Here is a 25,965-nt window from a genome sequence, read left to right on the forward strand (position 1 = left end):
GGGTCCGTTCATAACCGCGCTGGGCCGCATCTGGTGCCCTGAGCACTTCATCTGCGTTAACGCGACGTGCAGGCGCCCGCTGCAGGACATCGGCTTCGTGGAGGAGAACGGCCAGCTTTACTGCGAATTCTGCTTCGAACAGTACATCGCACCCGCTTGCGACAAGTGCCACGCCAAAATCAAGGGCGTAAGTCTTTTTTCTCCCTTGTTTCTTCATTTAGCATAATCTCAGGGTTCCTTTCAATAGAGAGCGGTACATGACAGCTGGATAAAATTTAACTCGGATCTTTTGTGCGATTATCTAGGCGCATATCTTCGAAATTTTGATTTGTAATCTCCAAGAACTAAATGTTGGATGTCAAAACTCAGTCAGGTCAGACCACCTTAAATATATTTTATTCTTTAACAGCAATATCTCCTTCATTCATTCAAGTATGGAATATCTCACATCATTCTATAATCTATTTTCCTCGTTGTCTTATGACAGAGTTCTAGTATCCTGTACGAAGTCGTTGCTTTACACACCAATGCTCTCCAATTCAACAGTAGAGAAAATCTAAACTTATTCGTAATTTAAACCTAATATCCACTATCACCAACGTGAAGTGAGAAGTTCAGAGTACATAACATAAATGTCCGTATAATTTCAGGATTGTTTGAACGCAATCGGCAAGCATTTCCACCCGGAGTGCTTCAACTGCGTGTACTGCGGCAAATTGTTCGGCAACAACCCCTTCTTCCTCGAGGACGGCCTGCCCTACTGCGAATCAGGTAACTTAATAACGATAGTTAAAGTAGTCTGTAGATTATATCTTATTTACGCCCAATCAGGGGTCAACAGAAACACTAAAGACCTGGGCCCTAAGGGCCACCCCACATCTAGCGTCTTTCGAGCGTCGACGTCGGTCAGCGCTATGGAAAATGACGTCGCTGCGCAGTTGCGTCGACGTTGCGTCGAGCAGGGCCATAGAGTTGTAGACGCCGACGAGACGCCGACGCTCGAAAGACGCTAGATGTGGGGTGGCCCTAAAAGAGACATATATGCCTAAAAGCGTTTACATTTTCTTAATTAAAATTCAACTGGTGGAACTATCTCAAATTTTACAAAAAAAAATACCAAAAGGACGTCAAACGTATTGCCAAATTCTCCGTTTTGACAATTAATTTGGATTTCCCACACACATGCATCTTGCATTTGGATATTTTTTTTTACTATCACCTTTTTCACTGGTGCTACCCTATTTAGCCCGTATCCTTCCATTGCTACCCATAGTGCTATACATAGGTATATGCACAACCAATATACACATATTCTTTGTTACATTCTCCTATACATCTGATTCAATTTTCCAGACTGGAACGAGTTGTTCACGACGAAATGTTTCGCGTGCGGGTTCCCGGTGGAGGCGGGCGACAGGTGGGTCGAGGCGCTCAACAATAACTACCACAGTCACTGCTTCAACTGCACGGTGCGTATGATACCTACTAAATACACACACACTCATGTAGGACTGGGACCCGATTTTCGATCATACGAATGTTAAATACATATAAGATTATTCTGGCGCTTCTTTTTGAGACATGTAGCGCTGATAGAGTCAATTGAAAGAGTCCTTGAGGACTTGTTAAGGATCCTGTTTTGAAGTCTGACTACACCATACCTATTTCTGCTCTTCTTATGACTGTTACTTCTTAAATTCGCCATGACCACAGCAAATGTAAATATTTATTTAACTAAATAACTTCTGGTACAGTTGTACCAAGGGTGGTATCGCTGCAAATAAAGAATGTTTTATGCTGTTTTAGAAGGGAACACAATTATTTTAAGCCAATTCATACTCATATGCCAACTTCTACATATATATATCTGTCTTTGTCTCTCTTTTTCTCTCTCTATCCTTTAGATCACACTTTCTTCGATTATTGGGTTCCAGTTAGGTATTCGATTATAAAATAAATTTACGATAAATACTTAAATTCTTACATGAGATCCAGTATATTGTAAATACATGAAATAGTCAAACTGTGATTCATTTCAATTGAAACTGTAAAATGGTTAATTTCGGCATTATCTTTTCTCCTTTCCATTTCTCCAGATAAAATTCCATAACACCACTGGTTCATACCATTCAGTAATCCCTTTGAACACAATCATAAAGAAATCTCAGCGCATATTTACGCATATTAAATTGTTTCCCATCTTTACAAAATTCTATGTCCGCAGATCAATTTCTACAGATTCTCTCTTGTATAGATTCTCATTTTCACAAATCTTCATTCCCTGATAGACATGCCATTTTCGTAAAGATAAACGCGCGAATAGAAATCTACAGTCGTAGTTATCTGAAGAAAGCTCCAAAGACGGGGATAAGGTGATAATGGATTTGTTGAAATAGGTAGTAGTTAGGGTCAGTTGCACGAAACTGTTCGTATCGTTAAAGAGTTCGCTAAATTTTTATGTATGGAAAGTTTCATAGTAAAGCGCCGGGGCGCGCCAGCTGACGTTGATCAGTCTGTCAAATGTGGTTGGTGCAACTGGCCCTTAGTCAGGTTAGGACTTTGTGGAAATAAGTACTTACAAAATTCTGTAGAATTGGGAATCTCTAGAAATGTCTTGGGGAAGTTGGACAAAAAGCTCAAACTTAAATTGAGCAGTCGATAACCTATCTACATTTTGAATTTGTTCAATCCACCTATACTTACTTTTCAGCCGCGTAAAGCGCAGTATTTATTTTCAATTCTTACTTTGATCATTTAGATCTAAATGTTTTACGAAATACAAATCAATATCGTCTCAAGTAGGTACCTGAGTTCTTTACACACTGCTAATTACGTCTATGATTAGACAACGAACTAAATTTACAACATATAAATATCATCATACGCAGTAACATCAGAGTTAAGTTTTATCCGATTAACATCCCCTTCATGCGTGAGTGTTCCCCCTAGAATAACTGTATATTAGTCGTATCCGTATAACATCTTGTATATAGTTCCCATTCAAACTTCCCAAGGTTCTGGAAGTCAAAGGCTGGAAATTCACGTGTGTACTATCAGGTGTTGAAAAAATGTAAACAAACCAAACCACGTGACATATTCGTTCGGCCAATGACATAATGCCATAGATATAAAATACCACAGATGCAGCCAAACATGGCAATCTTTTTTGTATCTGTGGTTTTATGTCATTGACTGAATGATTTCAAAAATATAGCGGGCGAAGTGTTCCTTTACTATATTTGAAACACCTAAAAGTACTAAGGGTGACAAATTTATCGCATAACGCGTGACATAGTCATGTGGATACGATACGATTTGTTTCCCGTGAATTCTAGGCTTAAATAAGGCCGGTTGTCCTTTGTCAGTTGCTTGATCCCGGTAATGCTTTTGTCTCGTCAAAATATACGAATTTGACTGACATATACCTATTGTATATGTATAGTTATTTGCATCGTTTGGCTATTTTATGTACTACACTTGTTGACACATTCAATGAATTGTTTGATGAAAGAAATGTCTATAGAGATGCTCATGAACACATTATTATTTACATTATGAAGCGATACCTACCAATTCATTGAAAATTAAAGTATTATGACAATGTATACCTCAAGTTGTTTTAATATAAATGTAGAAGTGTGAACTAATTGAATATATGTCTAGTATCCACTGTTACGACTGTCTGACTATTTCCAGGTCTGCAAAAAGAACCTCGAAGGACAGAGCTTCTTCGCTAAGGGAGGACGACCTTTCTGCAAGACACACGCCCGCTAGATGCCGTTGCGTCATGTACAACTCTGATACTGTTTATTCAACGACTAGCTTCCGCCCCGTTTCCCCAGCTCCCGCAACGCCTTCTCCTCGTATGGAATCTCCGCAGAGGACGAGAAAGTTGGAAACACCCCTCCACTTCGATGGAGGGCTGTTTTCCGACATCAGAAGTAAGGATGGCAAGTTACTGAGCAAAGTAACTGTCGATCGGATGCATTGCTCCTCACGCCGTGACGTCACCGACTCGCCTAGCGTTTACCAAAGCATCACCGATACTGGAAAAGACTATGTAGATGAATTAAAGAAAACAGAAACTGTCACCAACGAGGAAGTCATCAAAGTCAAATTCACTCCGGTTTTAGAGTTTAATGCTCCTCGTCTGCTAACACCTTCCCAATTCGAGCGACCGCAGACACCTGTTCCGTACATTAAGGACGGATTCGAAGATCTGCAGAGCTACAAGATCGTCAACTCGATATGCAAGGAGAAACAATTCCAGAGTAATTTGGGCGACGAGGTCAAAGGATCGCCCAGCCCTCTGCCGGGCTTCCTCTCTACCGAATCGGTAAAGAGTACGCCGAGTCCTTTAGCAGGATTTCTAAATTCGGAGTCAGTTAAAAGATCACCTAGTCCTGCGCGATTCTTAACTTCAGAGCCAGTTAAAACGACACCAAGTCCTTTAGCGGGATTCCTAAATTCTGAACCACTTAAAATACCACCTAATCCCTTGACAGGATTTCTAAATTCTGAGCCAGTAAAAAGAACGCCTAGTCCTCTAGGCTTTCTAGTATCGGAACCTATAGCGAGATCACCGAGTCCGCTAGCGAATTTCCATGTATCAGAGCAGTTGACAAAAATAGATCATTACTTGCAAGAGAGTTTGGAGGCGTGCGGGGGTAAAGACGCGGGCGGGAAAATAATTCAACATGAAGATACATTCAGGGAAGTCCAACAAACGCAAATTAGACAAGAAAACCAAGTAGATTCTCGTGTTAATTCTGCAAGTGATTACCGAAAAGAAAACGTGACGAACGTTCAATCATACGCGACTGAAACTCCAAAGGAAAGAAAGAAGTCTAAAGTAAACAGTGTCAAAGTTAAAGAACCGGGCGTCTTGCGCGCCATCTACAACATGCCCGTGCACTATCATGCGATAATTCTATGTTTCTTCTTAATTGTATATAATCTTATTTATCAATACGTTAAGGAAAATTGTCATGGTAAAAAATAAACTCAAAATTACCAATATTTAGTCAAATATAAATGCATATTAAACTAGTCATCGAGTTACTCATATACATTGAAAGTTTTGGATGTTGGTAGTTGGCACCCGACACTTCCATGCGCATATCGTAATAAGTTAGATGTTGAATAAAAAAAACCCTTTTATACATATACTTAACTCACAGATGTACATAAATAAAGTTAACCGACTTACAACCGTTGTGTACGAGTAATTTATAAATTAACAATTGGTGCTTATTAAATTGCTCGCATTAAAGTGATAAATATATATTTGTTTACTCATATTAAGGAAGAATATTAAGTGCCATAAACTTTTTTATTTATTTATGGCACTGGGTAACTTTCTTAAAATTGAGCTTTGTATACAGCTTCCGGAATGTTGCCAGTTAACTAACACTAACAATGCACAGTCACAACTTACGTGTTGCAACACCATGGAACGGTACAGCGAAGTAAGCTGTTTTTATACTCGGGCAAGCCAGTTTTGTCAGTAAAATTAATGGCGCGAAATTCAAAGTATCTGCCTCTATATCGCTCGAATATGCAAGAGCAGAGAGATGAAGTTTTTCGATGTTGGCGGTAAATCTTCAGAAACTAAAATTACAGTTTGATTGGCCAATCTGCTACCCAATCTAGCTTTTGAGTCAATTTTGTACTTAAGTGACAGATCGATCGGACAAATTGGGGCAATTCATTAGATCCATGGTTCTGCATCAATGTGACCAGCTAAGTAGTTACTTTATAATATTTGGTTAATTATGAATGACGAGAAAAAAACGAAAATGATAATTTTGACCGTTACTTTTATGATTGGTGCACCAAATGGAAGAAAATACAACATTTATAAATTTAATTTTAGCCATATAACTATGATAATGAGGTATTAATATTAATAATGTGTATTTTTATGAATATAGCCCATTATAATATAATTAAATCTACCATTTTTTATAGTTGATGTTAGTTTTAAGAACTTATTTTAAGCCACAGTTATGACTACATATGGACGTAATGTAAGAATTCAAAATTTGCCGTTTTTACTTTTGTTAATAGTAATATTAATCAGATATATTTATTTTAGGTAATATTACAATTATCATTAGATTGATAAGCGATTCTGAGCTTAAATAAAATATTTTCTTGTAATATTGTTTTATTTATAATTTTTGAAATTTTTAGGAACGAAAATCAGTAAGTAGACCTTAAGTTCTGGTTTCCCCCGAAAGCGGTGCCGTCATATAGCGGTGAATGACGTCACTACACCACTAGAACGTTGTCTATGTAAACAAGATGGCGCGGTTTCCTAGACGGCGTTGATTGTCAACGTAACGTAAAAAAGCGGTGCCGTCATTTGCATGACGGCCGTCATGACGGTGTCGATAGTTTCGTGAACGTTTTATTAGATAGCGGTGAAGCCATTTTGAATAAATGACACGAGATTTGAATAAATGATCTTCCGTACTACGATTATTTTCCTCTTCTGATGATATTTCATCCTCTAAGTAAATTATAGATGGTCAAGCAAATCTAGTCAGTAGAAAAAGGCGCCCAAATTCAAATTTTCTATGGGACGATATCCCTTCGCGCCTACATTTTTCAAATTTGCCGCTTTGACCTTGGTGGCTGACGGTGTGTTATCACGCCGTGGTACTTTCCACATGTCGTCACCGTAACGACGGCCGTCTTTTGCGGCCGCTATATGACGGCACCGCTTTTGGAGGAATCCAAAGCTTTAGAGGTAGCTCATATATAGCCAGCAAGATAAATGAATTACACAAAGAATGTGAATAGACATCAATAGGTCACTGCCTAAACCCTGGCAATAGTTCCAAGTCAAAACAATACACTCCTTTCTTTGGGCAGTCGTGTAAAAACTCAGAATGAGAGGGAAAGAGATCTCTCTCTTCATCATTATAATACTGAACAGTACAACAGACATGTGTAACCAGGATAGATAAAATTATGTACTGAAATTGATCTCGTATACTAAAGAAAAAATGACTGCAGCCTGTGAAGATCCAGCTTTGGGCACTAAAGGAATTGGTGGAAAAGATTTACCATATCATGCGTGACCAGATTTTATTATGTAGGTACAGTGAAGAAATTTAATTTCAGACCCATTTGGTACCTTGTCACAGTGACAATCAATATGAAAGTTGCTAGAGACCTCTTACTATTGCCACTGTGACAAAGTCTAAAATGGATGGATGGTGGAAAATACGCTTGAAAACTTCAACGAAGGGCACCAAAACCCGATTTCGCTCTACCCTCGGGCCGGCACTGTATATAGGCATGGTACTTCAGGAACACAAAAATAAGGTGTGTTCCTTCCAAGAACAGGTTTTATTATAATTACATTATTAACTATTCAACAATGAACCATCAATAAAGACTACATTTGGACGTAGTTTAGCGTAAAAGATCCATTCTCTAAAATTTGTCATTTAAATGAACGACTTTTCCGTTTGACAGAAAGTTCAAATTTGACTAACAGATTTTTGTGGATTGGATCTTTTACCCTAAACTACGTCCATTTTAAATACATGGCTTTGTACGAATTATAATTTAATTATTTAAGGTTTACCTATTGTTCCTTTTGAACAGGGTCTGTCGGATCCCATGATATTTTCACATCATCATCACCAAGCATAAATTTTGCTATTCTGAAAAAAAAAACATACAAAATCAGAAATTTATTTTTTAATGATGTACTTTTGATTGTTGGAAGTGGGTCAAATGTAACTTGTAAGATTTTACCCGTACAAACATAGGTACATTTCAAGTTAAAGAAAAGCTTGTAATAAATAGGTAACACTTACTATATCAGTAATAATTGAAACAAAATGAATATTAGCTTCCATGAGAAATCTATCAAACTGATAAAAGTTTGACAAATCATAAACACTGGCCAACATCATGAGATCAGCTCGATGGAATCTTAATATTATACTGTCACCGTCTTACAAAACTACGCCAAATCAGACATCGGGATCTGGATCAAATCTTGCTTCCAAATAATGTACGTAGGTGTGGGTCAAACACGTATATTAATATTACGGTAAGTTAAATAAAAGCTCCTAAAACTTACATGGGATGGCACGGCACAAAGGAGTGTGAAGTGCTTAAGTATGTGTGTATTAATTTACCTTTTCCACTCGACTGCAAGTCCAATAAACGTAAAAGTTAAGAATCCATGCCAAAGCGTTGTTACTCCAGGTATAGGCTGTCTCTTATGGCCAAAATTTTTGAAGTTTCTAGTGTTAGAATGTGCTAAAGATCTTGCTGCAATATTGTTCAACATTTTGTTTATTATTTAAAAATAAATAATTGTTATTGTGCACGTATAGGTTAGATTAGTATTATCTTTTTTGACATTGACATAAAAGACTGTGTTCAGATACTACCCCACGTTTTAGTCGTACAAGCTCCTTTTATAATTTGATCGTTCAATGGCCTTACTGTGTCAAAGGTCTGTTTGATTTCAAACATAGACAGAGAGAATCATACTATCTTTGTCTAACACTAGTACTAGCACCCAAAAGAAAAGGATGAGTATAGTTTTTTTTGTTCCTATTTACTGACAAGTTTTGGTTGACCCAGTATAGTAAATATACTTGGTCAACCAGATCTTGACAGTAGAAAAAGGCGGCAAATTTGAAAAATGTAGGCGCGAAGCTTGGAGGATATAATCAAACGGAGACGCCATGTCTGTAATTTTCTGTACAAAACAGTCTGCCGATTTTTGCGGGGGAGGGGAACGTCAAATGTATGCGTAACGTAAAAATAGCCATGTCAGATAAACGTCAGTCCATACATTGTGTATGACCGTTGGCCGCCTATTTTCGACAGAGGGGAAAGCCTGTTAATGGCTACTCCGTTTAGTTGTATCCTCCAAGGCGCGAAGGGATATCGTCCCATAGAAAATTTGAATTTCGCGCCTTTTTTACTGACAAGATTTGGTTGACCTCAATTTTATGCTTTTTTATAGAAAAAAGAGAAGTCGTAAATGTATGGGGCACAATCACAATTCTAAATACATTCCACGACTCTTCTCTTTCCGAACACGTATTGTATTCTTCGCACCAAGTCTACTCGGTATGGTGGTTCCGTTCCTGTTTTTTTTTCAGTATCTAGTCTATGTTCGTTTTTTTAGAATTAGAAAGAACTTGAAAGAAGGTAAGCGATTTTGACGTCTTTTAATTGAAAAACACTTTTCAAAAATCAATAACTATTAATTATGAAAGCAGAAGACTATAAAAGATCGTATTAGATTCATAATTGTTACATATTTACCGTAACTTATTTTTAAAATGTGTTTTACAATTAAAAGACACATCAAGATTGTTTACCTTATTTCTAATGCTAAAAAAACGAAGTATGGGTATACTTGGTCAACCAGATCTTGTCAGTAGAAAAAGGCGGCAAATTTGAAAAATGTAGGCGCGAAGGGATATCGTCTCATAGAAAATTTGAATTTCGCGCCTTTTTCTACTGACAAGATTTGCTTGACCATCTATACCACTGGTAAAAGGTAGGACAAAAAAAAACAGTAGTTATTCTACCACTGATAACTTGTTGGTAACTACACGCGCTCGAGCAACAATTACTCGCGTGCAATGATTTATAACTCAAGTTAGGTTAAAAGCGTTCCAAAATTGAAGGGCTCACCTTGTGACAAATTGGACAAGTTGCCTTTAGACGCGGCTGCACAAGCGAGAAATGTGCACGTGCTAACCATGAACCTATAATATTCTAGGTCCATGGTGCTAACGAGCTCCCGCACACCGATAGACACGACTTTATGTTTAACAACGAGGGCATGGACCTATAATATTACGGACAGAATTTCGCTTACAACACAACTGTGATTCCAACATCCACCAGTTTCATAGTATTTACGCGTGACACACACATTGACAGCCCACATCCACCAGTTTGCCGTCAGACGAATCGAAACGTCATTGAAGTAAACATGTCGAAGAAAAATATAAAATATGCCGGCATGCGTAGTTAAATCCTGCTAGAATTGTACCGATCGAAAGAAAAAAAGTCACGGAATAACTTTTCATACTTAAGTTTATCAATTAGTACGTAAAATCACGATAATTTGTTGTTTATAAATTATCAAACTGCAAAACAGGAGTGTGACCAGTAACATGAATAGGGTAATTTCCCGAAAGTAGGGTAATTGATACCCTTCTTATTAAATCATTATGTATTAAGAGATCATTTAGGTAAATGGTTAAATTATTGATTATGCATTTCAAACTAGGTCGGTATGGTAATTTCCCGATACTAAGGAGATTAGACGCTTACATGCATGTTTGATAGTTAACGTTTGTTTGTTATGTATTATAATTTTTTTGTTGAAAACCAGATATGTTTCAAGTTTAATGTATAAATTAAAAAAACATGACGAACTGATTTCATTACGATGCTAAGTATCATTAGGTATTGAAAATAATGTTTGCACAAAGTAATTGTGCAATATTGCGAATTACAAGACCTATAAAATCAGATACGTACACACCTTTTTTATTGTCTAACGTAAAACTGTCCCAATTTTTTTATTTGAAAGCAAGAACGATATTAAAAATAATTGTTTCACCATTAGGGGAGAATTTGTGTTACATGGTAACACTCGTCTACACGCACACATTCAAACCGTCCGCCATTGCAGTGTCACAGTTTGTCTTAGGTGACAGTCCGTCCGTAATATTCTAGGTCCATGAACGAGGGTGACAAAGATGGATGTAATGAGAAAATTAATCAAAAACATATCAAAAATAACAGATTTCTTCGTAGACACAGAAATAAATATGGAAGTATTTTTTGTGTTTGTGCTCCTTAAGTATGAGTATAACCTATCTATGGTTATATAATATAATTGCTCGCGTGTGCTTCTTTCTACACGATGAGTAAGTGAAGCTGACAAGGAACCGATATCTCGCTCCAGTCTAAAGAATACAAATTTTTACAGATATGCTCCATGACGCGAGAAGCTAGCCCGTGTGCGAGCATGGCTAAAGTCCCCAGTACACAATGGGCCACTCCAAGGGACGCATTTATGCGTTAGAGGGAGCAAGTGATATTGCTTTCTCATTCTACCGCATGGCTGCGTCCATTGTACAGTACATTGAGCCATGAATATTGGCAAGGTGCGAAGTCGGTGGAGGGGGAAGTGGCGCTGATCGTCACAAACACAGGTAATCTTATGGAATGGCCGCCATTAGTACTAGCGGCAGCCGCTTGAACTAATTTTACTCCATAAGATTTAACGTAGAAAGTCTGCCAATATGAGGGCAGCACCAGTCGTGCACCTAGCGAATACTACGACTATGCATTGAGCCTTTACTAAGGGGCCCACTGACTACCAGTCCGCCGGGCGGTAACGGCCTGTCAGAATAAAAATTTGACAAAAATCCGGCGGACTGGTAGTCAGTGGGCCCCTTAACGGGGATTACTTGTGTACCAGGTTGAGGAAGAAAAAGACAGATTTATAGTCAAAACCTTTTTTATTTAGAGGCGGCTTATGTATCTAGATAAAACAACTTTATCTTATGACATGACTATACTATAATATTAATAACCTACAATTAACGAGAAGTTCGAAAATGAATCGACGGTAGCTTATAATAACGTATTTACAAGATTCATTAGTCTATTAGGTACTTCTATTAGAACAAAATTAAGACATCGAAACCATCATATTATACAATAAACCAATTAGGCAATGTGATAATGATAACTATCAAAAACTGAAATATATTATTAAAGTTGTATTTAAAACCTCTTCGGTTATTAAATACGATCCTTGGAAAGTTATCATCATCACAAACACTTAAAATGGTTAATCCAAAAACAGACTACAAAGTTGTTTTTGAATTTACCAATTAATTTAGACTAACCCAATTATTTTAATTACGCACCCAAGGAAGCAATGCGTGTCAAATATTACTCTTATCAAAATAGTCCTTAAAAAGTAAAATCGATAGGCTCAAAACCTAAAATATTGATAAAATATTACTATAAAAGGCCCCAGTACACAATGAGCCAGCGTGGCCATTCTGGGGGACGCATTTATGCGTTAAGAGGGAGCAAGTGATATTGCTATCTTATTCTACCGCATGGCTGCGTCCCTTGGACTGGCCGGCGATGGCCCATTGTGTACAGGGGCCTTAATTTGGAAAATGCATCAAGAAATAAGACGTACACTTTATACACTGAAGGCTCAATAATAACTAGATGTAACTGGGGAGCTATTAATTATTGAAATAAAGTGAATGTTATATTTGCAAAATTTGTGGTATGTCCATTGAATACTGCGAAATACTTCATGGCATTATAATAGTAACTGTTGCTTTTTACCTTGAAGAGAAATGCACGAGCTCTACGAGAGTTACTTTAGACTGTTGAAAGCAATCATATATATTAGAATTTAATCCTATGATCAATATTTGTCAAAATTTACAATGTTGGGAAATGTTTGTCAAAATTTACAATGTTGGGAAAAACTTTTCAGACCACAAAAATACACATTAAATTTATTTAGTTACAGTCAACACGAAAATGTTGAGCATCCACAAAATAAGTGACATCCGACTATGAGGCCGTTCATACGAAAATATTAGATGACTATTCCATAGCTTGTAAAAATAATATTTTGTAACATGGTTCACAAACATTGTTGATAGTTTTTAAGCTTTATTGCAAGTAAGAGTCAATATACTGTTTTGGACTTTTCTTGTTACAATCAGTCATGCTCAACATTTTCATGCCGCTGTATATTTTATATGTCTGGTCAAACTCACTGCAACTTAATGCCGGTTGCACCAAACCGTATGTCATCGTCAAAGCGTTCGCAAAATTTTATTGTGCCGTTGATCAGTCCGCTAAATGGGGTTATTCCCACTAGTTACCACCAAGTTGTTACCAGTGGTAACTACTGGGAATTTTTTTCCCACCTTCTACCACTGGTAACTACTGGGAAAAATAATTCCCAGTAGTTACCACCAAAATTTTGTTTGAGTTAAATTCTAATAAAAAGAGTATCACCACCATGGAGTACCACTAAACTGAGTTAGTGGTAACTACTGGGAATATTTTTTCCCAGTAGTTACCAGTGGTAAAAGGTGGGAAAAAAAATCCCAGTAGTTACCACTGATAACAACTTGGTGGTAACTAGTGGGAATAACCCGCTAAATGAGGTTGGTGCAACAGGCCGTTGATTTGAGTAAATGTCAGGTCGGTCAGTCGTCGAACTTGATGGAGTGCACGCCGGTGTCGATGGCGCCGCCGCGGTAGGAGCCGCGTTTCTTCTTGGTTTTCTCGTGCTTGAAGGACTTTCCGCGCGTGTGCTTCAGGTCCTGGTTCGCTCGCTCGCCCCAAGAGCCGCGGGCGCCGCTCTGTCGATCAAAATACTGTATTAGAAGAAAGCATTTATTACCACAATAACATATAACTCGGACTCGCGCACGGAGGGTTCCGCACCATCAACAAAAAATAGAGCAAAACAAGCAAAAAAACGGTCACCCATCCGAGTACTGACCCCGCCCGACGTTGCTTAACTTCGGTCAAAAATCACGTTTGTTGTATGGGAGCCCCACTTAAATCTTTATTTTATTCTGTTTTTAGTATTTGTTGTTATAGCGGCAACAGAAATACATCATCTGTGAAAATTTCAACTGTCTAGCTATCACGGTTCGTGAGATACAGCCTGGTGACAGACCTAGTAATAGGGTCCCGTTTTTACCCTTTGGGTACGGAACCCTAATAACAAAGAGCTAAATGGTCCTCACTCAGCTAAGTGTCACGGTATGAGCCACATGGCACATTCCGCGACGCTGATTTTCAGTAAGGCCCAGTGGATGGACTAGGTGGCACTCAGTAAAGGATCACATACCAAGCAGTACATAAATAGGTTGCGTTGTTTTATCACAGAGTTCCTATGGCCACATCCTGTGTCCACCAGCAGATCAGTTTTAATGAGAAACATCAAACTTCATGGGACCTTCGATACATGATTTATTGGTCTATTTTGCGAATAAGCTTTAAAATCTTATTTACATTGTTACCGTTGGGAAAGTACGTATACGACACAAATTATGTTATAGAACAAGCCAAAAAACTGCTAGTGACTATGAATTAATACAATTTTTTTGTAGAAGAACTTCAGAGTTATTTGATCAAATAACTTTAAATTCACATTAGCTAATAACCACAGCTTGAGGTACCTACCTATTTAATCGAACGTAATCTTCTTGTTCTGGTTGTCTCCGCTGTCAAAACTCTTTCTGTCATTGAAGCTTTTGTTGAAGCCACCGCCCCGGTTTCCGCCCCACGAGTTGCGGTCCCCTCCCCGGCCCCCTCGGTCGCCGCCGCGGCCCCTGAACCCTCCCCGGTCCCCGAACCCTCCCCGGTCTCCCCCGCGGCCCCGGAACCCTCCCCGGTCTCCCCCGCGGCCCCTGAACCCTCCCCGGTCTCCCCCGCGGCCCCTGAACCCGCCCCTGTCGCCGAAGCCCCCGCGCCCGCCGCGGTCGAACCCTCCCCGGCCTCCCCTATCGAAGCCCCCGCGACCTCTGAAGCCTCCCCTGTCTCCCCCTCGGCCGCGGAACCCTCCTCTGCCCCCAAATCCGGACTTAAAGCCTCCGTCTTCATTGTCTTCTTCATTCTCACCCTCCTGAGAGAGAGAGATGCTTATAAATACACAACCAAGACAACCCTACATAGTAAATGCTAGTTCATTAAAGTAAATGCCCGAAATTATAAGCCACTAGAACGTTTGTACGTAGAGTTGCCTTGGCTTGTGAAATTTGTGGGCATTTACCTTAGCGTCGAACGAATTGTCCTTAAGCCTATGGTCGACTTCTACTGTCTCAGCGACCACGCGACGGAACGGACTGGGTTTGTTAGTGTCGCTGGGCGTGGAAGTGTTGGTGGATGTGCCCTAGAAAGTGGGTGGCGTTAAAATGTGATAAAAATTATTAAACCTGTAGAAATAGTAGGTGGTGCATAATTTTTTCATGAACTGATCGATTGGCTACGTTATAAAAGCAAACCAAACCTAACCATATCGTGAAGTGATCAATCTAAACTTGCATTTCATGATGATGATTAAATTCTATGATCTGACCATGACACATATAATTCCACATTCCACTAAAATATGTAGTGTAAACTCTAATAGCGACACTCAAGGGACCGGACACTCTTTGACGTTACAGTTTTCGTTAGAGAGAAATATTTAATAAGACAATTGGCTTTATTTCACAATAATGTCAGATTTACAGAATTCCACATCAAAGTAACTTAAAAAAAAACATATGATCTAAACTAACTAAAGAAACAAGAAAACTTAAAAAATCAAACACAAATTACACTTAGACTAAATTTAGCCGATAAAATCGCTCCGCGACCCCCCCGATGCAAAAGTGCCCATCACGCTCGCTGCGTTGCCACGTTGAACCGCGATGGATAACCTTTGCATCAGGAAGAACCCAGAGCGAGGATCCAAACCCCTCTCCCGCATGCGTCTCCCCACCTCCCCCAAAACGCATGCGTCTCCCCACCTCCCCCAAAACGCATGCGTCTCCCCACCTCCCCCAAAAATGAGAGAGAAATTAATATTAAAGTAAACCAACTAGAGGCAAAAATGTCGACGTTATAGGGAGTGAAACGTTATATCGAGTGACGTTATATGGAGTTTCCACGGTGTTTGGTATTTACCGCATCCTTTCGAGAGACCTTTTTATATCACAAAAAAAGTTAAATGATTATTATAGTATTGTTCAAGTTAAACCTAAAACTTTTTGAAAGAATGCTTGCATTTTGGAAGATGCTGAAAACTTTGTATTTAAAAGGGAACATTGCAACAAACTGTACAATATCTACTTTGTAGCTAGATGTATACTTGTCACAAAAATACCCATTGTTAGCTTAATTTAGTTAGCATTTGCTAAAAGTAATGAAACTAATGAAACATACCTTTACGAAATTGTTGTAAGGCTTCTTAGCTGGAGTAGCCTCACTGCCCGATGCTTTTCTCTTACGGTTGCCCTGTAAAATATTTTCTATTAAGAACTACATCTCATGGTATTTTATAAAAAATATCCGGGAGACGAACTTTGCTCGAAAAACATATAAAAACTCAAAAATGCGCATAAGGCCTAGCTAGATCGATTTTTCGCCCCCGAAAACCCCCATTTATCAAATTTAATCGAAATCGTTAAAGCAGTTTCAGAGATCCTTGAAATATACAAATATAAATAGATTCATAAAAGAATTGCTCGTTTAAAGGTATAAAGATTATCTTAAACTGGGTCATAAGTGAAAAGAAAATTTTGACAAGGTATTTCTGATCAAGTCACAAAAATCCTTAACCCGCGGCGCGTTGTCTTGAACCTTAAGGGTTACGAATCGTCACGCTTAGGGTATTCTAAGTGTGACTATTCCATAGAGCTATAATATCAAGGAGTTATATGAAAAATATTATAATTCAAATAGTCATTACCTGTTGAGATGTGTCCATGCTTTCATCCTGACTGAATGACTTCTTCTTAGGCGGTTCATCCTCCTCAGAGTCATCAGAAGACGATTCCTGTTTCTTAGCCGGGGCCTTCGCTGCAGGTTTCTCGTCTTCACTTGAGTCACTGTCGGAATCAGATGAGTCCTTCTTAGCTGGGGCAGCGGGTTTAGCTGGAGCCTTCTTAGCTGGCTTTTCATCTTCACTGCTGTCATCTTCTGATGAAGATTCTTTTTTAGCGGCTTTAGCTGCAGGCTTAGCTGGGGTCGCCTTAGGTTTCTGAATGGCTTTAGGTTTTTCGTCTTCACTGCTATCATCTTCTGATGAAGATTCCGGTTTTTTGGCAGCGGGTTTCACCGGTGTCTTAACTGGGGTCTTTGCAGCTTGCTTTGGTTTCTCATCTTCGCTACTGTCGCTGTCGGATGAAGATTCCTTCTTGGTTGGTGCAGGTTTCACTGGTTTAGCAGCCGCTTTAGGTTTTTCATCTTCACTACTATCATCGGATGAAGACTCCGCTTTTTTGGCTGGTGTAGGCTTGGCTGGAGTCTTTACTGGAGCTTTAGCGGCTTGCTTGGGCTTTTCATCCTCACTGCTATCATCATCAGAAGAGGACTTTGCCTTTTTAGCTGGAGTAGGCTTAGCCGGGGTTTTCACAGGTGTTTTTGCTGCTTGTTTAGGCTTTTCATCTTCGCTAGAATCATCAGATGAAGATGCTGGTTTTTTGGCTGCTGGAGCCTTGGCAGGTGTTTTTACAGGAGTCTTGGCAGCCTGCTTGGGTTTTTCATCCTCACTGTCACTGTCATCAGAAGAAGACTCTTGTTTCTTGGCCGGGGTGGGTTTGGGTGCAGGTTTTGCCGGAGCTGCCTTTGGTGCAGGCTTCTCATCTTCATCACTTGAGTCATCGGATGATGATTCCTGTTTTTTGGCAGCTGGTTTAGGTACATTGTTGACTTGTGGCTTGACTGGTTGCTTCTTGGGTTGTGCTGTGGCATCATCACTACTGTCGCTGTCATCTGATGACTCTGCTTTCTTAGCCGCAGGCTTGGCTGCAGGTTTGGCTGGGGTGGCTGCTGCCTTAGGTTTCTAAATAAAAAAGGGCACTATTTTAATAAAGGCACAAATAGATAAACGGTTAACTTTTTGAGTGATTAATTTCAGAGGTAGTGACGAAAAAGATTTTTATAAAATCACAGATTTGTCATAAATGGTTGTAACATCATTAAAAACCAAGTTTTATAGATTATAACTACTAAAACTTCTCTTGTCAGACCTGTGGTAGACCATGTCGGTCTCGCAAATTCAGCCACCAAAAACGGGGTCTCTCTGGTGTTACACCATAAATCGTCTGCAATAGACGAAAAGGCCTATGATGATATTTCATGCATGGTGTAAAATAATTTATTTATTTACAGTATAATAACCTATTATTCAACTTTGCAATGTTTTTTAATGCTTATTAAGTCTCTTGCATTGCAACCACAGATCTTGAATGACCTTTAAGCTTAAAGATAATAAAATTGAAGTGTACATGTATGAACTGACAGGCAACAAATTAAAAAACCGGACTCGCGCACGGAGGGTTCCGCACCATCAACAAAAAATAGAGCAAAACAAGCAAAGAAACGGTCACCCATCCAAGTAATGACCCCACCCGACATTGCTTAACTTCAGTCAAAAATCACGTTTGTTGTATAGGAGCCCCACTTAAATCTTTATTTTATTCTGTTTTAGTATTTGTTGTTATAGCGGCAACAGAAATACATCATCTGTGAAAATTTCAACTGTCTAGCTATCACGGTTCGTGAGATACAGCCTGGTGACAGACGGACAGCGGAGTCTTAGTAGTAGGGTCCCGTTTTTACCCTTTGGAGTAATAGGGTCCCGTTTTTACCCTTTGGGTACGGACTTTGACATCCATAGTGACCAGCAGCTTAAGTGTACCAGAATGTAAGGTTAGATGACTAGACAATACAAAAAGCTGCATTCAATTCAATAGACATTGTGGGTGGTGATACCATAGAGTACACTGTTACAAAAGCAGGTAATCTGCACAAACATATTATAAATTCTAAATTCAATGCTTCCAAACATTATTTCGATTTTGGTTGCACTTTTGATTGTTGCCAGGCAATCTTTGACATAGTTAATCTGTGGTTGCAACCATAACTATGATGAATCAATCATTTTCACCTGTGCCGGTTTCTGCTCCTCCTCCGAGCTGTCTGACTCTGAGGACTCCTTCTTTTGAGCGGATGCTTTGCCATTCAATACTGGCTTAGCTGCTGGTTTCTTTTGTGCTTCATCATCACTTGAGTCATCAGAGCTGTAATAAATAACATACTAGATATTACTGTGGTTCCGAGTCTAGTGAAAAGGGGTATGATTCTGGCGGTACAGTATTATGTATTTGCTCAATAACTTGGGTTAGATTTCTACATTTTTAAATAAATAATTTAATGTGAAATATCAAAACAATGCTAAAATACTTGTAACTACCTACAATAGGATTTCTAATATTATAATTTCATTACATTTTTTTATCATTACTATTCAACAGCTATATTATCTATAAATATATATATATAGGTCACCTTGAGAAATAGTCTGAATGAGATTTTCAATTCGGTAATTAATTACTGATTAAACAACTGTACCGATATTCGGAACCTAAAGTAATATATTGAGAGTGGCAACACTGTAGTTAGTCGTATTGTCCTTTTCTAGCATATACGTCCATCTCTCTCCCACACCCCCACCACTTCAGGCAGTTGCGTTTGACAATTTTGACAGTTAGAAACAAACGCAAATTACCTCATTGGCTTGCTGTTTTTCCATCTGGAAGGTCGTGAAGCTAAACTGCTGGTGAGTTTTTGAATTTGTACCCCAGTTTAGCTGACTATATTGAAAAACAGTTTCTAACGGCTTTTGCCGTTCGAAATAAATATTTAAATTTAGTTGTCCGTTAAACTATCTAGCAAATAAAAAATGATCCGGAATAGTGATGTGCAAGTGTTTTCAAAGGCTGCCTGCGCGCACCGTGGCTATGCCAATGAAAATACTAAAACACATGGTAGAAAACACATCGAGCTGGTAAAGCGTGCACGTGTCACCATTATAATTTAATTTTATTAAGTCTCTTCCGAGTCTTGTTAGTTTAAATCTTTGTGTGTGTATAATAACGGTTGAAATTATATAATACTTAAATGGTGATGTGTGGAGGTATACCCTTTCAAGTGATTTGTGTTTTCGAATACGAATGGATCGGATAGTTAATACGTGTTACGTAGAACCTACGTATTAAGGTAGAAGCTTATAGACGTGTAGGTTTTTTATCTGTCTAAGTATCTATCAGCAATTTATCTTTTTATCCCGTTCCGGGTTAATATAATATTGCAAAATTAATTTTTTGGTAATAAACTTGTTGATAAATAACGTGTACCCGAATAGGAGTCGACGATATTTCCGCTCTAAGGGACACAAGGTAACGAACAAACCTACATCGCAAACATTGCATTTATTTTTGTGGAAAGTGAGTACTTCGGCAGTACATAAACTTAAATCTGACTAGACATAGAGAGAGATTAGCATGGCTCTGCGCAAGAATGACATGCGAATTCGTGAAGTATTTCACTCTGTATCTATCAACTTATATCTCTCCAACTAGATCTTTGATTTATGTAGGTAGGTACCTACTTAAATATATAACTTAGCAGGTACTTACAGCTTTAAAGGTTAAGGAAAAGAACTCTTGCATGTAGGTGCTATATGTGCTTGTGTTATTTTGAATTTGAATAACTTGATTATTAATTCTATACGTAACTACATACAAGAGGGTCAATTCTTAAGCCTACTTACCTACCTACATAAATAGTACACTTAAATTAAACGTCTCAAATAAAATCGGAAGCCTGTGACATGGAAGGGCATTAACGATACGGGAATCTTTAGATTGATTCATTGACGAAGACGCATGGTTTGGTTCATATTGTCAAATTATATTAGTTAACTGTAGAGTTAAAGTTTAGTTTTGGCAAATCTGCGCGTCTCCGTGAATGACACTTTCTAAAAGTGCCTGTTAAAGCCGGCGTAAAGCCTTTCACCTTGTCGAGCAAGGAACCCGTAACTTAGGGAATATTACCCATAAACTCAGGGTATTTGATTTGAATGATACTTATTCTTAAACTTACGTTTGTTATGGTTCCACCTGCTAAGGTGCGCCTAAGAGAATCTTTTATTCGTTCACAAACTAACGTCAAGTTATTTGTGATGAAACCAATATATTATGTACCTATCTAAACCTGCGCAAGGCTGCCATGTTTACACCTGCGTAAGGTGTGCCAAAAGAATCTTTGATTCGTTCACAAACTAACGTCAAGTTATTTGTGATGAAACCAATATATTATGTACCTATCTAAACCTGCGCAAGGCTGCCATGTTTACACCTGCGTAAGGTGTGCCAAAAGAATCTTTGATTCGTTCACAAACTGACGTCAAGTTATTGATGATGATATTATAACCTATGTAAGCCTGCGCAAGGCACGTCAGACATATTCACAGAAATATAAATGATATGGTCATAACACAGGCGTGCGAGTAGACCACAATCACAAAAATATTACAAAGATTAAGTTGTAAATATCTCTTTTTAGAGAAAGTAAAAATGGTTTAAAATAATGTTTTGGGTAAAAATCAGTCGAAATAGGCAAGGCTTCGTTATTAGAGTTTTCATTTTTGTTTACCAATCTATTTCAAGGGTCCCGAACACCCTATTGGCTAAACCCGAAATTGGGCTAATTAACTGTGGTAAAAGTGAAAACTGCTTTCCATTTACATAACATTTCTAAAATTATAATAGGTAAAATAAAAACCTAAGATTCCAGGCCTATCTCGACTCATTTTTATTTTAAAGATGAAAAAATCTTTGCACCCTAATATAAAATTGTGGTCTGGAGACGCTAAGCCTTATAACTTGGGTGGCATAGATAATACTAAGAGATTTAGTCACCTAATTTCGACTATAAGCCCAGGCAGAATATTGATAATTAGAATAAGGAGTGGTCAATCCTCCAAGGTCCATACAATTTGTGGACTCTAATTAAATCAGGCTCGGTAAGCTCACGACACGACAGAGCTTACGATTCCATTCTGAAATAAGCTATGTTTACAATATATATTACCCATGGTGTGAAACAAACAGCCTGCTCAAGGTGTACAAAGGGTCCGTTTAACGGCCCTATAAACATCTACAAACCTTTGAAGTCTAGGCCTGCTACAATATGACAGACTAGAAATAAATACATATGATCCCAATGTAAGAGCAGCTCACAGTTGCATAAATTATATTTGGCTGGAGAGCACTTGTCTTTCAGTTAACATGTTTACGAGTACCTACCTATGTACACGACATGACCAAGGTTACCTACCTTTTTACATAATTATTATATCCCTGACTGCCATGGTATATTAGGAAAATTATCATGTGCTGGCGGTGCTGCACAAGCATGTTTGAAATAAAATATACAAAACTGGCCTAACGGGCGTTTATGAATTATGTATTTTACACCCTTGTGTCTGTATTGTGACCCTGGAAGTTTTAAACCACCTGTATCGTAAGTGCTCCTATGCACGGATTAAGTTTATAATAAACTACCCATGCCCTAACCTCAAGGGCAAGTGCTTCTATGCACGGACCAGATACTGTTATCACTTATTTCACTTATCATGACTTGTCATAGTTTGATACTACACGTTTAATAAATTTAAGACCGTGGAATGTACCCACTACAAAAGGTTTTTAAAAATAGTGACTGAATGGTTTGCACGAACGGTTCTAGCAGTTTCTGGGCGGTCACGTCTAGGGCATGACCCTCTAGTTCTCAATTTATACAAAATTATAGCATTGTGATACTGTTCGCTTTGCACAATAAAATAGGGGAACAGGAGCACGCCTTGCGAAAAGGCGAAGCTATTTTGAAACGCAAACCTTTCAAAAATAGATTGAAATATATAAATAATTATGTTTTTGGTGTGGAACATGTAATTGTACACCCAAACAAATGCAATCATTTATTATATGTTAGCAAAACTCTGCCAAAGTGTTAGTCTGTCTCTACAGTGTAACCTGAAGGCATGAATGCACATGAATCTCTTGAAACATGGTGGATTAACTAATTTACACCCCGTCTGTGTCTTGCTCCTACCAAATCCACAAGTTGAGGACCTCAACCTATCTAGGCACCCTTCTTGCTCGAGACCTGAAAAAATAATCTCATGCAGTCAAGTGTCGGAAAACCAGGTCCACACTCTTAGCACTACCGTGAATATATCTAAGAAGTCTGTATACTGCCTTCCAGGAGGCGGGATGTTAATAGACTAGCCTATATAGTAGGCCAGAGATATAGTATACAAAAGCACACTGGCCCAAATCCAGTAATATTATATGCACTTCAGAATACAAAATAATTGACTATTCTGCGTATATTTGATATCAAAAAGTTACAATTACCTACCCTTAGGTCATAAGGAGGATAAATATACATAAATATCAAATATATTCGACAAAGTGTTGACCCTAGCATTGGATAAAATAGAGGTTCCTCTTAAACGGCATCTGCGCTGTTGGCTTTGGGCCCACGGGTGCCCGGCAAAAGGTCGGGGACCCCATGGTTCCGCACAGTTATTGCAAATAATGTAAAATTACAAAATAAACACAAATTTTCATTTTGGTTAAAAACACATATGCGATGAGCTAAGGTTTCGAATTAAGTACCTTATTCTTAATCTGGAAAGAGAAGACTGAATATTCAGAATTAAGCTATGTCTATGAATGGTTTACATAAATTAAGCCACTTTAGCGTTCAGAAACAATCAAGTTTATGTCTACTAGTAGGCACCAGATAAGGTAAACTACTCATACTGCATATATAGACAATAATGAGTACAATTAAGGTCACTTGATGATAGCTAAACATGAATATAAGCAGAATGAGCTGCACCTATACAAATATCATTGATAAAGCTCTGTGGCAATTCTACATTTACCATTTGAACGCCAAGAGCACCAAAAAAGCGTCGTAACTAGTGCCCACATGAGTATTATGATATGGCTTAAGCTCTCAAAGTAACCTTCACAATTTTAAGTAAGGTTTGTTTAGGTCCATTAGCTCGCGTTCGCGTTAGTAAAGCGTACAAACGATTAAATGCATTTTATAGCTATAACCAAATAAATAGCTCACACTGGCTCACAGTCATTAAAAGAATTCAGTAAAATCATTAAAAGTATTCCCTATGACATTTTATTAAGTACCTACCCAATATTAACTTTGTGGGTAGTGATAGTGATATAACGAATATTTAAAATATTCGTCTACTTAATCCTGAGGGATTCTGGAAATAAGAAAGGTCTTGTCCTTGTTATATCCTGCAACTGCTTACCTTACTAGATAATTATTATCAAACTTGTCAATAATTGGGAGTTATAAATAAAAACTACTCGAGTACTTTATGATTTTTATCTTTTCATATTTTAATTACATCACTCCATATCACAGATGTTGTATGCTCCCTGAAGAGTAGACTGACTTATCTTCTTTTACATAGTCTCACATACATATAATTAAGTACTATAGCACCCTTGTGGTGACTCACTTATTTTCGTTGAAAATTTATAAGTACATACATTAAATACGTATATAAAATGGAAAGTTAGTATCATAATATAATGGTATATAAAATTGTATGCTTTACTAAATACCTCTCTCCTCACATGTATTAAAATAAAGGGTGTACTACATAATTAATTAATTAATTAAACACTCCTAATATAATAATATTACATATACATAATATGTAAGTACATGTATAATCACATTGGCTTGGCGTCTTCCCACCACCAGGCGATAACAAACACGTCTCAATATATTACTTTAGGTTCCGAATATCGGTACAGTTGTTTAATGACAGCGTTTTACACAAAAATAAAACGCTAATTAAATAACTTACCATATTCGGAACCTAAAGTTTTAATCCTGCCTGGTGTAAATATGTATAATTTTGAGACAATGAGGTAATTTGCGTTTGTTTCTAACTGTCAAAATTGTCAAACGCAACTGCCTGAAGTGGTGGGGGTGTGGGAGAGAGATGGACGTATATGCTAGAAAAGGACAATACGACTAACTACAGTGTTGCCACTCTCAATATATTACTTTAGGTTCCGAATATGGTAAGTTATTTAATTAGCGTTTTATTTTTGTGTAAAACGCTGTCATTAAAATTAGTTTCTCGAGTTTTCTCAGTCAGCCAAGCATACCTATTTGTTTTATAAAATTAATGAATGACATAACCTACAAAAATGTGGAATGTTTATCTTACCTTTCTGCTGCTTTTTTAGCGGGTGGCGCCTTTTTCTTATATTCCGTGAATATATCCAGAAGCGTTGGTAGGTTTTTAGCACGCGGTTTCTGAAAAATATACACTCAAATGTGAACTGCACCATACATTGCATATCTTGGAAAATTTTAAGGGTAGCTCAGAGGTAGTGACGATTGTTAACTTCAGTCATAGGATATCATGTAACAATTAACATCATAGTTGCATATATTTTAATTTATAACCCTCGACGCAATATAAGTAGCTTGAAAGTATAAATAGGCTCGCAACGAAGCCTACCTCGCGAAAACTACGTCATTATAACCAAACACTTTAATAATTTGAACAAAAATATGAAAATCCTCCAAATAGCAGCCATTACACGTGGACTCAACATTTGAAGACAGGTATACACCGTATACATCAAAATTTTTAGCCGTGTGAACAGTTTCAAGGACTCGTGGCATTTTTCGCGTATAGTGCAATGTAAGTATACATGCAAGCCAGAAGTACATTACATTGCTGAAGATTTAGTTCCAAGACATGATAAAAAGCTTACATACAGGCGCCAGGCACCGCACACGTGTGGACATCCCACACGTGGTCTTTGGGTTAACACTCACCGCTTTAGTTTTCTTCAATATTTCTGAGGCCAGCGATTTATCCACACCCAGCATAAACTGATGTATCAAAGAGAGAACCTCTCCCTGAATATTAGCTGGAACTGCCATGTTATTATCGGTAGCACTAAATTTTATTCTATTTTAAGTTAAGCGAGACGCGGGGCCTCTTGTCTCGTCCGCGACGGCACAGATAATGAAATGAAACACCATGTGAAGAACTAAAGATAGTGAAGATGTATGTAATTGAAAAGGTAATTGTCATAGATGGCGCTACGAATGCGCTTCATTTATAAAACAAGATGAAACTCTATCTTTTATCAGCATTGCCAACATAACGTTAAAGAAAACAAAAGGTTGATACTAAAAAAACGCTAAGCAATATCACTGTGCGTAAATAATTGGTGTTGCCAATTTGAAATGAGTCCATAAATTATAGAA

The 25,965-nt window shown here is 38.1% G+C and overlaps 3 protein-coding genes, 1 long non-coding RNA gene and 1 other non-coding gene across 10 annotated transcripts in view; 2 read left to right on the forward strand and 3 right to left on the reverse strand.

The window, feature by feature from the left end:
• LOC134650127 (PDZ and LIM domain protein Zasp) overlaps positions 1-5,512 on the forward strand; it is a 70,521-nt gene extending 65,009 nt beyond the window's left edge. For all 5 annotated transcript variants that reach the window (XM_063504962.1, XM_063504963.1, XM_063504965.1 and 2 more), the window contains 4 exons: positions 1-187; positions 651-771; positions 1,354-1,469; positions 3,697-5,512. In XM_063504962.1, coding sequence (XP_063361032.1) covers positions 1-187; positions 651-771; positions 1,354-1,469; positions 3,697-3,774 — 502 coding nt within the window. In that variant the 3' untranslated portion in view covers positions 3,775-5,512. The remainder of the gene's footprint in view (positions 188-650; positions 772-1,353; positions 1,470-3,696) is intronic.
• The window catches only part of LOC134650153 (iron-sulfur cluster assembly 1 homolog, mitochondrial), a 146,878-nt gene that overhangs the window by 81,575 nt on the left and 39,338 nt on the right, over positions 1-25,965 (reverse strand). The gene's annotated exons all lie outside the window — the stretch shown is intronic.
• On the reverse strand, positions 11,807-12,426 carry LOC134650600 (uncharacterized). The gene is made up of 3 exons (XR_010097054.1): positions 12,188-12,426; positions 11,925-12,042; positions 11,807-11,856 (listed from the first exon to the last, which is right to left on the reverse strand). It is a non-coding gene; the product is annotated as an uncharacterized LOC134650600 (long non-coding RNA).
• LOC134650130 (nucleolar protein dao-5) lies at positions 13,266-25,715 on the reverse strand. Of its 2 annotated transcripts, none has more exons than XM_063504971.1 (7): positions 25,528-25,714; positions 24,908-24,996; positions 18,728-18,860; positions 16,526-17,620; positions 16,000-16,071; positions 14,843-14,962; positions 13,266-13,421 (listed from the first exon to the last, which is right to left on the reverse strand). In XM_063504971.1, the coding sequence occupies exons 1-7, from the start codon at positions 25,633-25,635 to the stop codon at positions 13,266-13,268; spliced, it is 1,773 nt and encodes a 590-aa protein (XP_063361041.1). In that variant the 5' UTR covers positions 25,636-25,714. The 2 variants fall into 2 exon arrangements, with proteins under 2 accessions (XP_063361041.1, XP_063361040.1); XM_063504970.1 differs by lacking the exon at positions 14,843-14,962 and adding an exon at positions 14,254-14,695 and having other exon boundaries at positions 13,317-13,421; positions 25,528-25,715.
• On the forward strand, positions 20,071-20,174 carry LOC134650616 (U6 spliceosomal RNA). The gene has a single exon (XR_010097058.1). It is a non-coding gene; the product is annotated as a U6 spliceosomal RNA (small nuclear RNA).

This window comes from Cydia amplana, chromosome 8 (assembly GCF_948474715.1).
Source record: "Cydia amplana chromosome 8, ilCydAmpl1.1, whole genome shotgun sequence".
In the NCBI taxonomy this organism is placed as follows: domain Eukaryota; kingdom Metazoa; phylum Arthropoda; class Insecta; order Lepidoptera; family Tortricidae; genus Cydia; species Cydia amplana.